The sequence below is a fragment of the Macrosteles quadrilineatus genome, unplaced genomic scaffold (assembly GCF_028750875.1).
Source record: "Macrosteles quadrilineatus isolate MER2022 unplaced genomic scaffold, UCM_ALF_1.0 Scaffold_5__1_contigs__length_97177068, whole genome shotgun sequence".
Lineage (NCBI taxonomy): Eukaryota > Metazoa > Arthropoda > Insecta > Hemiptera > Cicadellidae > Macrosteles > Macrosteles quadrilineatus.
The window spans coordinates 77,341,504-77,355,162 of NW_026542598.1; the positions used below are offsets into that span (position 1 = coordinate 77,341,504).

Sequence of the window (13,659 nt, forward strand, 5' to 3'; positions counted from 1 at the left end):
ATTCCACTTTTTAATTTTGCATTCAGTAAAGTTGAAATTCATTCTCGGGTTCTCCCCGTCTACTTCGGTCAGGTAGCCTGTCTCAACAGATTCCGAAACAGGTTCTTCTGAAGTAGTTGTGATAATGAAGTAGCATTGCAAATTTGGACAACATTTGTGTACTTTAAAATTGCATAAAGAAGTTGTAGTTTTTAAGCATATAAAGTGTAACTAAAATATTGGTCTAGACTTTTCTTCAGCCCGGTAACGTTAGATTTTTGCAACGTCCCTTTCAACGACTAAAGTAAATATTAACTTTAAGTTGAAGGCATAACCTATACAATTCTATGAGTTTTGTAATAAAGAAAATAATTATTTTTTGTAGTGTAGCGAAAAGTAACGTTCAAAACACGGGTGAAAGTGGGTCTATACATATTCTAGACCATTTAAAGTGCTCGACAAATCTCGCACTTCAAACATGGTCTCAAATATGTAATGACCCACTTTCTAATCTTGTTATGCAACATACTATTACCTACGTTTCCATGTTTAGGAATGGTAAAGGACAACTTTCCAGTCTATCAATACGGATGGAAATGTACCTGTTTCTATGTTGTACGATGTAAACCATTATAAGAAATTGTAGTACTACGCTTTTGTGAAGCACTAGCTACAAACATATTTTAAAATAGGATTCAGGATCAACATCTAAAAAGACTATTTTGTTACAAATGGACGATTTAATGGCACATTCTATTTCAGAACGGAAGTTGGTGATTTCTATGGATTCACTAATCATTGAGGTTCCCTAGTTTAACACTTTTTACTATGTGATCGGATTTCTTCCTCTTAAAGAAGGAGATGCAGTTTGCACCTTTTGGTCCGAATCCGTATGGTTTGTGTGCCATTGTGTTCAAGTAGTATGTCCCTTTTGCACTGAAACAAGACCAGAATACTCTGTTAGAGTAGGGGATACATGCTAAATAACATAACTTGTCGTATTGATTGACTATTTCTTATTCGTACTCCTTAAGAATACACTTGCTTTTAATGATACGATACGTACTAAATGTTATCAACAATCTATTTTTATATAACTTTCTATACTTCTGTGACCTTAAACAATTTCAAAACAAATATTACCGATTCAAATAACAACCACTTATTGTGTGTGATTAACTGTCAAGTTACAACAGTCTTGAAGAAGAATCTCGTTTCAGCTTCGTACTGGTTGAATGCTGTTACAGCCCAAACCAAGAGTACCTACTTGTTCGACTGTAATTTACTAAATATCTAGTAAATAGTTATACAAAGAGTTTATTCACCCAGGAACTGGTGGGAATGTGAGTGAAGTCTTTTCCTTGAAACTGCAGAGACAGGACGAGAACAAAAGATAACTGCTGCACTTCCTCGCTGTCCACAACTCAGGGTATAAAATGACATACCAGAATAACGTGACAGACCTTTGATGACTGCAATACATGTTGCGACCTATAAAAGAGTATATAAGAAATATGCTGAACATTTGGCCAGTTTTGGGGCCCTATGGGCTCAATGCGTGAAAAGGGAAACCTTTCTATCTGACTTAGACATGGTGCCAAAAATAGGTACGTCCACACCTCCATCGCCAGCTGTGAAGTAATGCATTCGAAACCTTTTGACAACGGAACATCTTGACATAAGAAATAGTCGTTTTCACAGTTTTAGTAACCCATTATCGTTGAACAATAAGCAAGCTAAATAATGTGCATTTAGATTGGCCGGAAAAGGATTAATATCACAGATTAGTATTGAAGCTGTAATATGAATTTAAATAATTATCGTCTAATACTTACTAAAGAAACAACCAGGTTGGAACCATCCGTTGTTTATGACGAAATCAGCTGTTGCCTTGTGATCAAATGTACCAGCGTAAATTGAGTTGGTGTGGAACACAAAGACCAGTTCGGCATCGTCTTTGGAGACCACTTTGTTTTTCATACTGAATAACGTCGTTGAGAATGGTTCTAGAGCTGAAGAATAGAAAACATGCATATGATAATTTACTCGATACCAAAAAGGTCTAAAATGTGTATACTGTTCTGAAGTATCCTTAATACATTTTAGTATACTCAGTGATGTTATTAATTTATGAAAGATTTTTGTTAAGTCAATTTGTCATCGTGTTATTTAAAATTTCTTTGTTCCTGCCAGTCTATCTGTAATTCCAACCTATCACATAACTATATTTAGATATCCATTGTTGCATTCATTAATCGCAAATCACCTTTCCTACAAACATGACGTACCACATTGGGTATGTTACATACAGGCTTTACCTTCCTTATCATTGATTGAATGTCAATCATAGTGCTGTTCCTGATCAAAATAAAACAAACAACACTAATATATCTATTTAAGATTCTTTTTTTATAATTATTATTTTTTACAATGTAACTTCCCAAAGAATACATAAAAATTATCTAAGCTTAAGAAGAGTGAAGCAATTTGCTAAAATTTAATTTAATTATCACTAATATATTTTTCATACCCACCCGTTATTGATTTCATCTTCTTGTCATCGTTTTTCGAAGATACATAGCGACCTATATAGCCTGAGAGCTGAGCAGAGAAGCTAAAACCAAAAAGGTGTATTTTGTTGATTTCTATTAGATTTTCGGCAATCGCAGAGTTGAAAAAGTTACCAATGACTTCGCTTAAATCCTGCAACGTTAAACATTATGTTATTATAGTTTTTTAAACCAAGAATTCAGTCTTTATTATTCACCAAACCCATTTACAATACTAGATGAAAGCAAAATCAACAATGGTTATAAAAACCGTCTGTTGTGGTTGGCACAATTACAATACATAGTAAAACACGATAGTAAAAATTACATCATAGCCCTAAAAGCATAAAAATGAAAAGCTATCGTTTTTCATAGTCCTCGCCACTCTTCCACCAACCTTTAAACCTCACTCCAACGCAGACAAAACGTAACGTCTTCCAGTTTACACGTTCCTTCTTGCATGAACATTTTGTCGTTGCAAACAAATCGTTACGTTTTATCGTAGAATAACCAGGCTTAACTTGAGGCAACCCAAACTGACATGCATGGCCATTACCGGGTGGTCCTGCACGACCCTTTTAAAATCCTATTAGCGACGCTTCGGACTATTAACAGTTCGATATTAACATTAATAAAATTATAATCTTATGTAGGTATAATTTACTCGTTTACGTTAAAAACATTGATTTAAAGCACATTTCTGTTTCCGTCCCATCTAAAACGGACATCTAACACTGTCCGTTTAAGATGGGACAAAAACAGAAATAATGGCTACTATTTTAGATAGAGAAGAGGTATCAAACTCTGGTTATGACCATACCTCAAGTTTTTGCAAACACTTCAAAATGAGGTCTCACTTGAAGGGTGTTTACATTTAAAGATTTTGAGTTGCCCCTAAAATCCCCCATTTTCAAAATCATCAAATAAAACTTCCTTCTAAGTTTGCACGAGTACGAAAGGGACATCTCTATATATTTACTTAAAAAAATATTATATGGGAAGGGTCTTGACTTGATATTCACCTTGTAAAAAGCAACAATGCAAGGACTAGGAAACTACTTGGTTTCAGTTATTTTCAGGTCAAACCGGTGCTGTAAACCAAAATATAAAATAATATTTAATCCGAATGATAAAAAAAAATACAATTTAAACAATTACAAATACAATAAATTAAGTCTGAAACATATACATTTACCTCATATTTTGATCCTCGCCCAATCATTACTTCGCGGATAGTCTCTTGCATATAGCGCTGCAAATCTTTTATATCAAATGTAAAAACATTATATTTCTTTAAGAAATTTCTCAATGCCAAAGCTGCAAAAATAGGAACAAATTTAATATATGTAATGGAGCAACTTTATTTATAATTACAATTAAACCTAACTTGTTACTTAAAACAGTAAAGAAGCTATGCAGCTGTTTTAATGTACTGGTAAAAAAACTTAAATAAAACCTAATAATGACATTCCATTTGATATAGGAGGTTGATTGAAAAGAATATTACATCATTTTCTCCTAATTTGCCCTATAAAAATACAATTTAGAAATTTTATTTCCTAACAATTTGTTTTAATATAGTGTTTCTGGAGACAAAGGTATGAGCACGTAATTGACGCAAAACACAAAAGTACCAGGAAGGGTGCTAATTGAATCCCGAGTGTGAAAAATATTCAGGGAAAGAGCTGAGAGAAAAGTTCCCAGAACCTTTTTTTGGATACGGCTCGTTCTAGAGGCGTGCCCCGGCACCCCCAGCACTAGAGGCGTGTTGAGCATAGAATATTTTCGTCTGCGCATATAGAACCACATCAGAAATAATAAGCATCATTATTACATGGTAAAAGTTTAAAGTTAAACACCAAAAATAAAACTGAAAAATATGATAGAAACTTGTATAAAATAAGTTCCTCATTCGTTCAGTGTTATTTAACTTAAGGCTGTAGTTGAATCGAGTTGATTTAATTTATAAAATCCGTAATAACTAGTGAAGTGCTGTTAAAACTATACCTGTAATTGTGTTTTTGACCATGTCGTCGTTAGGAGAACCATCAACAGTGTGGATGATAAAGATAGACTCTTGTTCTGCTTTGTAGCCATTTTCTTCTTTTAACAGCTCCTTGGCCTCAGCTAAGGGACTACTGTGGTACTTAAGTTGTAGTTCTTTAGACATAAATATTTTGAAGGCATCTTTCACTGTGCCGCGGTATTTGGGAATGACATCATCACTCTGAACAGCCTTGGTTCCATCTGGCACCCACTGTTTGCTGGAAGAGATTTGAGTTTTTAATTTTCTACATTCATGTATGTACATTACAACTTAACCATCGTTTAAATTTGTGAGCTGGACAAACTATTGCACTTATAACTAATAAAGGGAACTTATATATCCCTACTAATAAAGTGGAATTTTCCGGTGAGTTCACTTGTGAGTGGAAGCCGAAGCTTTAGTTGAGTGCGGCTATACATTTCGAGAGCAGAAATACACTCAATATGTTGTCTATCTCCATAACTGACTTGTGAACTTTTTAGTTTTATATGAAATGTCATCTAGGTTATGTTTGCTTTTATATAACTTCTATTCCCATGTTATTTTTATGGAGTAAAAGAAATCCTTTGTGGTGTTCTTGTTCATGGATTGTTTGTGGATACATCAAATTTGGCAAAATTATTTATTTATTTATTTAACCCAATACTATTAACATATGGACAACAAAAACCACAATTTACCTACGCTGTAGCAGCAAACCTGAGTGCTTGTTAAATCTAATGTTACTTAAAAGGTGAATAACAATGTCTTGATTAAGAAAATACTAGTGTACCTGTTGCTCGAATTCGAGCAATTGCGAAGCATTACAGGCGACTCAAAGATTATGGAAATACTCACGATCTACACAACAGTTAGATATAATCAAAATCTTTTGTAAATATCTTATCTCTTTTCGTAAAAGTTAATCTTGTTTTTTGAGCGTTTTTAGTGTGAAAAAAAAACATTATTTCTTTTTCTTCTACTTGGTTGTGTTCTATGACTTTTTCTATGTTTCCATTGTTTGCAAATCGGTTATTTCAATGATTGCTCAAGAAATGTAGCACAGTATTAATTCAGTTTTATTTTTAGCCTATATCAAATTGTCCAGGATTTCTCGCTCTTTTCCATTGTAATAATTACACCAACCAAAGTTTCGTCTACAGATGCAATATGCCAAAGAATATCACCTACGTACAATCTCCAAGAAGTGGTAAAAAGGCAGAAACCAACCCATACAATAGATATAAGTTAACTCCATAAGAAATAATTTCAAAATCTACTGTGATATTAGGATTTTCCACTGATTTGGTAATAGAACATTGTATTGCAAAACATGACACGATGCAGAAGAAAATCAATTTTAAAATCAGAAAAATCCATTGCAAATACTGTACTTCATTTTGACAAATTCAATAAATCACAATTTAAATATTAACAGCTGTTAATTAAAAGGTAGTGTAGAATGATGCATATGGTCGTAATGTAAACAAATCTGAAGAGGCAACTTTAAAGGCTTCTGGGGCAGAGCCCCAAGGGAATTGACCTCTTTCCTCTTTTGATGGCTCATCTACAGACCAAGACCTTTCTTTAGAGACCCCTACCAAGTTTCTACGCCCAGTCGTTCTTTCAAATTAGCTGTGACAAAAACCCCGTTTCCCTCCATAAGAATAACATGGGATGTGAATTTAAAGGCCACGGGGGCAGAGCCCCAAGGGAATTCACCATGTTTCTCTTTTGATGGCTCATCTACAGACCAAGACCTTTCTTTAGACACCTCTGCCGAGTTTCTACACCCAGCCATATTCTCAAAATAGCTATGACAAAGAAAAACAGTTTCAAATTAATATATAGATTTGAGTAAAAATACAATCAGAAAAATTGAAATTCACGTAGCCTACACGTTTGCTGTAGCTGTGGTATTTTTTTCATTTTTTTATGAAGAGGTGGGAAAATTTATGCACATAGGTGGCTAGCCTGTTGTGTGTGACTCCAACGGGGTTAGGGCCCATAGACTACCCACTAAAAACCTCCTCTACTCTTCGGACACTTGCCTGGGAACACTTGTCGCACTTCATCAGAACTAGGGCGAGTTTGCCTACGCCCGAAGGGCTTTCTCTATGTCTAGCTGTTCATTTCTTACAAAATCTAGACTGTGATCCGATCTAAATATTTTTCCCCCTTAAATGACATTCTGGACAGAGTGCGACCAGCAGTCCCAGTTGTCCTCACCCTCCAGCAAGGTCTCACAAATCGATTCAATCGACAGCACCCCAAGATGTTGAGTGGCCTCCCGGCGGAGCATATTCCATCGTGGACAGTGGAAAAAATGTGTTCCTCGTCGTCAGGAATGCATGGGCAGTAAATACAGTCAGGTGAATTCGTTTGGTCATCAAGTCCAGGCCATCAGGTACAACTGAAAATAGCCCTGACCTGACAAGAACTGCATGAGATAGTAGTCAACCTCACCGTGCTGCCGTTCCACCCACGGTTGGACCTGTCTGATGAGTCTGGCAGTCCAACGTCCTCGAGTCTCCCTTTCCCAGCTTTCTTGTCACATCTGAAAAGTGCGCTCTTCCGTTTTTTCGGAGTCATCCTTGATGTTGCCTTGTCTCTGGTAGATTGTCTTTCTCCCCGCTGCCAAGAGCTTGTTGAGCGCCTCTGCCCACACCTCAGAGCCGTAGAGAAGCAGGGACTGGACTGTAGACATCAATAGTCTTCTACGACTGGACCGATGACCACCGACATTGGCCGTAAGCTTTTACTAAGAGCAGCGACTTCAAGCAGCCTTGTCCGCCTTACGGAAGATCTGATCCCTCCAGCTCAACCTGTTGTCCACCATGACAAAAGGGAGCGGGGGTATTGTTTTCTTTACAAGTAATAATATTATAAAATTTTAATACTTTCTAAAACATGTAATTCAATATATGTCATACTTACTCGACAAGGTGTAATCTAATGTTCGCTTCGATGTCTTCTTTTGGTAAACTCTTTCTTGTCGGTAGAAGGTCGCTCCATTTATTAGGTTTCTTCCACGTATAAGCATTCCTCCAAATATAAGCCTTCTTCCATATATAACCTGTCCTCCAATTATAAGCTTTCCTCCGTTTAAGAGCTTCCGCATTCAAACCTTGCAAATTGACTGAAACAATGTCAAACCTAAAATGAAGGCTCTTAGTTTAGCTAAGGACACTTTAGGTTCAGAGTTACAAACTTTGAAACAAAATATTAACTTTTGCTATGGATCTGTAATACTACCCTATACCCATTTGGTTATTTATAACAATTGAATACTATATCAACAAAAACCCAGCTGATTTAAATTGTTTAGTCAATGAAAAAGGGTATATGAATCGAAACTCTTAAGTCATACAAACTATTTATCCACAATTCAATACACAACACTAACAATAATTGTATGCCAGATCAAAAAAGGACTATTCCTTTTAACTTTAAAGTATGATTCAACAACCATAAGTTTCCATTTTTATATGTGAAATTTAAAATATAACATAGCTATAAAACAGCCTACCGGTATATGTTTGATAATTTTTTATTCTTAGTTCCAAACTTTGTTCTTATTTAATGTAAAACAGCCCTTAAGGAAAATTTTTAATTGGCACAGACACACACACGCACGCATTACACAATGACACAATGACACAGTGAAACGCTCGTGCCTATTAATTTACAACATGGACATATTTACATTAATTTTAGTAAACACTTAAAATAAAAGTACTTACTAAAAATCAACAATAGAAGAATCTGTTTCATTTTCCAACATGTACATCCATCCTAAAACATTTGGAACGTTGTTTCCATGAAGTGGAAAGCCAAACGAGTGATGTGTACCACGTCAGTACTAACACACGGCTGCTGTTTTTGACGGCTTAATGACAGCAATAACTCAGATGTGAAACATTATAATTATATTACCTCCACCTCTAGCAAAAATGGTTACCCAGCAAAATAAAATACTGGTTTTGCAAATATGAGTTGAGTGGATAGGAGGCTTGAGTAGAATTTACGTATCAATCTCAGCTGATACGTAAATTCTACTCTTATTATACTCTCTTTATAATTCTTCTAGATATAGGCAGAGATGACTATTTAGCGATGACAGATAACTGTGTCAAGTTAAGGCTGAGATTATTTGAATAGCGTCTTTCAATGATGTGAGTTGATGACTAGGATATATGATTACATTGGTTGAATTATGCCAAAGGGTGTGGTGTTAATAGATTTAGAAATAAAATAAAGAATTTCGCTGTTTTTTATATATGTTATTTTTATAACAGACAGCTAATCTATACTTATACACACGAGGTTGTGTCCGTCTGTCTATCTGGATGTTTGTCTATCTTGGTGGCTGTCCCAGCCCGACTAAAGTACTTAGGAGATAAAGCCAAAATTAGTATAAACATGGTCCAAATATCTAAGGATGTCTTAGGCCTATTCACTTCCATTTACCTGGTTGGTTTTTTACAACATTATTCAATTAAAATTGTCAGATTGTTTTCCATTTTAATAAGTGTTTGGGTTTGCTGATACAGGGAAGGTAATGCCATCCATTTATTTCATTGAAATGCTGATAGAAACTAGGCAATAAACACTCTTGATAAATCTGATAAAAATATACCCATAAGCCTATTTTGCCTCTTACAAATCTTCTATACATATACCAACCATGCTGGTTCGCGAAATCAATCGAATAAACGTTGGTTTACATTTTTGTACAGAATTTTAATGGATCTTTTTACTCGAGTTATAGCGTATGAACTTGAACGAATGGTTCTTTAAGCCACCTGGTACGTTGAAACGAAAAAGTAAGTCGGTCCCGGTTCCAGGTATTACCATTATACCAACGGCAAAGCTTATTTCCAAATGGACAAATTGCTAACACAGCAAAAATAAATAAAACAGCCCTAGGTAATTTTTTGTACTCAATATTCATCTGACCATCGGTAAAAGTTTCACAAAATTACACTTAACCTGTGAGTAATCTATACTTATTTAATACGCAAGCAGGATTTTTGTGACAATTACTCCTCCGAAACTACTGAACCGATTGACATGTTTTTGGTGTCATTGGAAAGAGCGTAACGTGAAGTTGTGCAGGAAACTTTCTTTTTAGGGAAATAATTAAAGAGTGAGGCCCTGGGGCCCTTTAAAGTTTCGTATTTCTCCATAAGATTAACATGAGAAACAAATATTGTTTTGAAACTCCAGCTGTTGTCAGAAATAAAATATTAATAATTGGTCTCCATGGAAGAGTGAGAAAATTCACAATGTTTACATTTGCTTTGACATTTAAATGTAAACAACCAGAACTGTCAAATGCCTATTTCACAATTTTAGACAGCTGATAAAAAAAATTAAAACAACTATGTGGTAGGTTTATTTAATCTTAAACTTTATGATAGATTATTTATTATAAATCTATTTCAATGATTATGAAACAGATTTTTCCCATTGCGAAGGAAAAATTAATAGTGAGAAGAAAAACATACGTTAATTGTAAACAGTCAATGTGTAAATTATCTACGTTGTATTAAAAATGTGTATAGTTTTGGATGTTGGTTTCTGTTTAATGATATAAGTTATTAGTTAAATTTTTACTTAATTGGTACTTTATAAAAGCGGACAGCTTTTTTACGTTGACTTAAATTGTAAGCAATTCCCGTCCATGGGCAGTTTGATTGTTAAAAATTTACCCTTTAAACTGGAATAGGACTGTTATGTAAATTGTGAGTATTTCCATTGATTAATAATCTTTTAGTTGGCTCTTTTAAAATCATTGGAAATTATGACTATTCTTAGTTTTTAAATAAGTAATTTGTTTATAAATAACTCCTGTACTTCTTTGCAATTGCTCGATTTCGAGCAACATGTACACTAGTTGTTGTTAATCGTCATAAAACACCTGCGTGGCAATGGCCTACTGTACATGTGTCGGTACACTTTACTAGTTCCAACTAAGCTCTCGCTTTGCTTTTTTCATTTCAATGTAGGCAGCGTTAAAAAGATTGTAGAATCGATACACTTCTTGAAAATTTTAAAATATACTTTTACTCATAATTTTAGTAGTGTAAATAATTGAATTGATTCAGGTTTACTAATTATTTATCAATAATGTAGGTTCAAAAATAATGTAATAATTTATTAAAGATACAAATTCAAATATTCATGGATAGTCGAATCAATAAAACATGAAATAGTGTAACGTTTGAAAACCCCTTATAGCGATTTCCCACTAGCTATTACCGTAAGTCTCATGATAAAACCTCAAACCGAGACCGATTTACTTTAAAAAAATTTGATGTCCCCAAAGGCATAAAAAACACCATACGTTGAATATACTCGTATGTATGTACATGGTGCATACATAGTATGAAATGGTACGACCCCCCATTTCTGAATTAATTATAGTTCACAAGTTGTACCAACTTTTGTGACATCCCTTGCAAAATATGATAGTTACTCCCACCCTTAATTCACTATAAGGGTTGTTGACAAGATAAAGGTAGTAATGATGTTTGATTTAATATACACTTGAAATCGGCTGTTTCCAGAATTAATTACTTTTTTCAATTGACATGACAATGCGATAGACTGAGCTGTAATTGGTTTAGTTCATTTTGATCTATAATCTAATTTTACACCAACAGTTGTAAGGACGTGTTGCAGCTTTTAATGTAACTTTATTTCAAAAACAGTAATGATAAGCCTATAATAATCAATAGTTAATAATTGTGTATCATAATAATTGTATCATAATAATATAATTGTGTTAAGTAGAAGCTTTTGTAACCAACACTATAGAAACAGGATGACATTATCAATTCACTATTAAGTTTTATTCCTATATTCAAGAGATGTATAATTCTATAGATTTCTAGGCCCACAGCCATTCTAGTTATGTGATCCGTAAACGGTCAATACGTTATATAGTGTAGGCTCGTCATTACCACATGATTGCATAGTGATATGCTGCAATATGCAATCTGTTTACCACCGGAATTGCCTACACCTAATACCACTGCATACTAGGGTTGTATTCCATATTGCTATCTTGTAGGTAAATGGTACATAATATCATTGTGTAAAATACATAATATTTCACAATCCATGAGGTTAAACATTAACTTTATCAGTAGTTTATCGTTCTTTGCCATATTACCTTACATTTCTAATTAATAAATACTAAGATAACTTTGTAATGAAAACAGGCTAAATCATGTAAGTAAATGCTCACTTATTTAATATCCATAAAACTCTTGGGTTACTTTGGCAGATTTAATTGGTTGACGTAAAAGAAAAATTAATTGCTAGTAAAATTATGTAATAAAACTATACTCTGAACTATGAGTTTAAGTAACAGGTAAAAGATCTAATAAACGTTTATCACACTTAAATTTATGAAACTGAAAAGAGGTGAATGAATGGAATTTACAATAAAGTTGGTGACACTAAAGTATTCTCGAGTAAAAAAGATCCAGTTCTATTAAATGTTGCACAAATGCGCAAACCTACGTTTAACCAGCATGGTTGGAATATGTATGGGGGATGAGGTAAACTTGGCTGATCTATGTATCCTATTTTGCTAAAAAATCTTATTGCCTAGTATCTATCAGCATATAAATGAAATAAATAGATCTGTACTATAGATTAAACATACTCCCTTATTTGGTTATATTATACTATTATCCTCTCTGTAGTAGCAAACTCAAGTACTTATTAACATTATCTAAAAAGTAAATAAATCTGACGATTTTAAAGGAATGATTTTGTGGAAATCCTGCCAGGTAAATGGAAATTTATGTAATCCGCTGGTTTGCTGTTTAGGGGATATTTCTTATAGATGTGAACCTATCATAGGTTATGGAATCAGCAGAATGAAAATGAGGAATATGGTATAATTTAACCCATGAAATCATATACCCTAGTCATATACTCACATAATTGATAGGCGTTATTCAGGTCATTTCAGCTTTAAACTCGACACAGTTCTCTGTCATCTCTGCCTATGTCATCTCAGCTGATACGTAAATTCTACTCAAACCTTCTTGCCATAAAACTCAAATACGGTGGCGACGTCCTGTAATCCACCTACTTGGAGATCACGAATTGTGGATTCTTATAGGCATGCACTGTGGATACGATACACCATGGTGTGGAGTAACGTCCACACTAGTGAATACTACGACTATCCGCAGTGCTATCCTGATAATTAGACCAATTCTTTAATACCAAGGCAAAAATGTGGTTCGGATTCCACCATAAATTGTAGGTCCCTTAGTTGCCATTAGTTGTATGAGCTATTAATTAACAGCTGCGTCTAAGGAATATGTCGGCCTATCACTAACAAGACTACAAGATTGCGCCACTCATCCTACACTCATCTCCATTCATACTTGGCTAAAAATAACTACTTTGTATGGTCGCCATTTCAGTAATAGCTATTTACCTTACAAGTGTAGTAAGAGCGTTTTTACATCACGCAGGTGAATGTTGTGCAACGAGCGGAAGCGAGTTGCATAATTTACCGAAGTGATGTAAACACGCTCTTGCGTAACGTGTAACGTACAAGATTTTACCTGACCCGACAATATACAGGAGGTTACGAACAATATTTTTCATTGTCCATTTCACTCATCTTCTGACAGTAACGTTCATTTACAAACAAAAGCTAGGTTAGGAAAATTCTTCAAAACATAACAATAAAATTCAAGCGCACAGCTGATTTCTAGCGTTGAACGTCGTTGGCTCCATAGAGGTATATTTTTTAAGTTAAGCACTCAATGTTATTTAAATGGGTTTCATTACATCACCGAGTGAGTTTTTTTCAACTTTACATCACTCGAGAAGTAAGGTAGTTGTATACATCACGCTTGGGATAGGGATGTTTAACATGGCGGGTTAGGTAAAAAGTATTAAACTATTAAAGAATATGTATCGCCAGTATTTTATTTTGCTCGGTAGCCACCTCACTACTAGTGGTGGAGGTAGTATGATTATAATGTTTCACATCTGAGTTATTGCTGTCATTAAGCCGTCAAAAACAGCAACCGTGTGTTAGTACTGACGTGGTACACATCACTCGTT

General features: G+C 34.5%; 1 protein-coding gene across 1 annotated transcript; it reads right to left on the minus strand.

Annotated features, from left to right (window-relative positions):
- Positions 1-730: 730 nt before the first annotated feature.
- Positions 731-8,413, minus strand: LOC128995907 (uncharacterized). Its single transcript, XM_054420954.1, has 8 exons — positions 8,298-8,413; positions 7,492-7,693; positions 4,536-4,792; positions 3,724-3,845; positions 2,514-2,682; positions 1,815-1,991; positions 1,305-1,470; positions 731-915 (listed from the first exon to the last, which is right to left on the minus strand). Exons 1-8 carry the CDS (start codon positions 8,326-8,328, stop codon positions 771-773), a joined length of 1,269 nt encoding a protein of 422 aa, XP_054276929.1. The 5' UTR covers positions 8,329-8,413; the 3' UTR covers positions 731-770.
- Positions 8,414-13,659: the final 5,246 nt, after the last annotated feature.

What these genes read in the sequence shown, in the direction of transcription:
- LOC128995907 (XM_054420954.1), bottom strand. Translation starts at nt 8,328, where the DNA reads ATGAAACAGATTCTTCTATTGTTGATTTTTA. An exon ending in TCTTCTATTGTTGATTTTTA is followed by an intron (nt 7,694 to 8,297) that starts GTAAGTACTTTT and finishes ACATTGTTTCAG; the next exon opens with TCAATTTGCAAGGTTTGAAT. An exon ending in CCAACCTGGTTGTTTCTTTA is followed by an intron (nt 1,471 to 1,814) that starts GTAAGTATTAGA and finishes ACTCTTTTATAG; the next exon opens with GTCGCAACATGTATTGCAGT.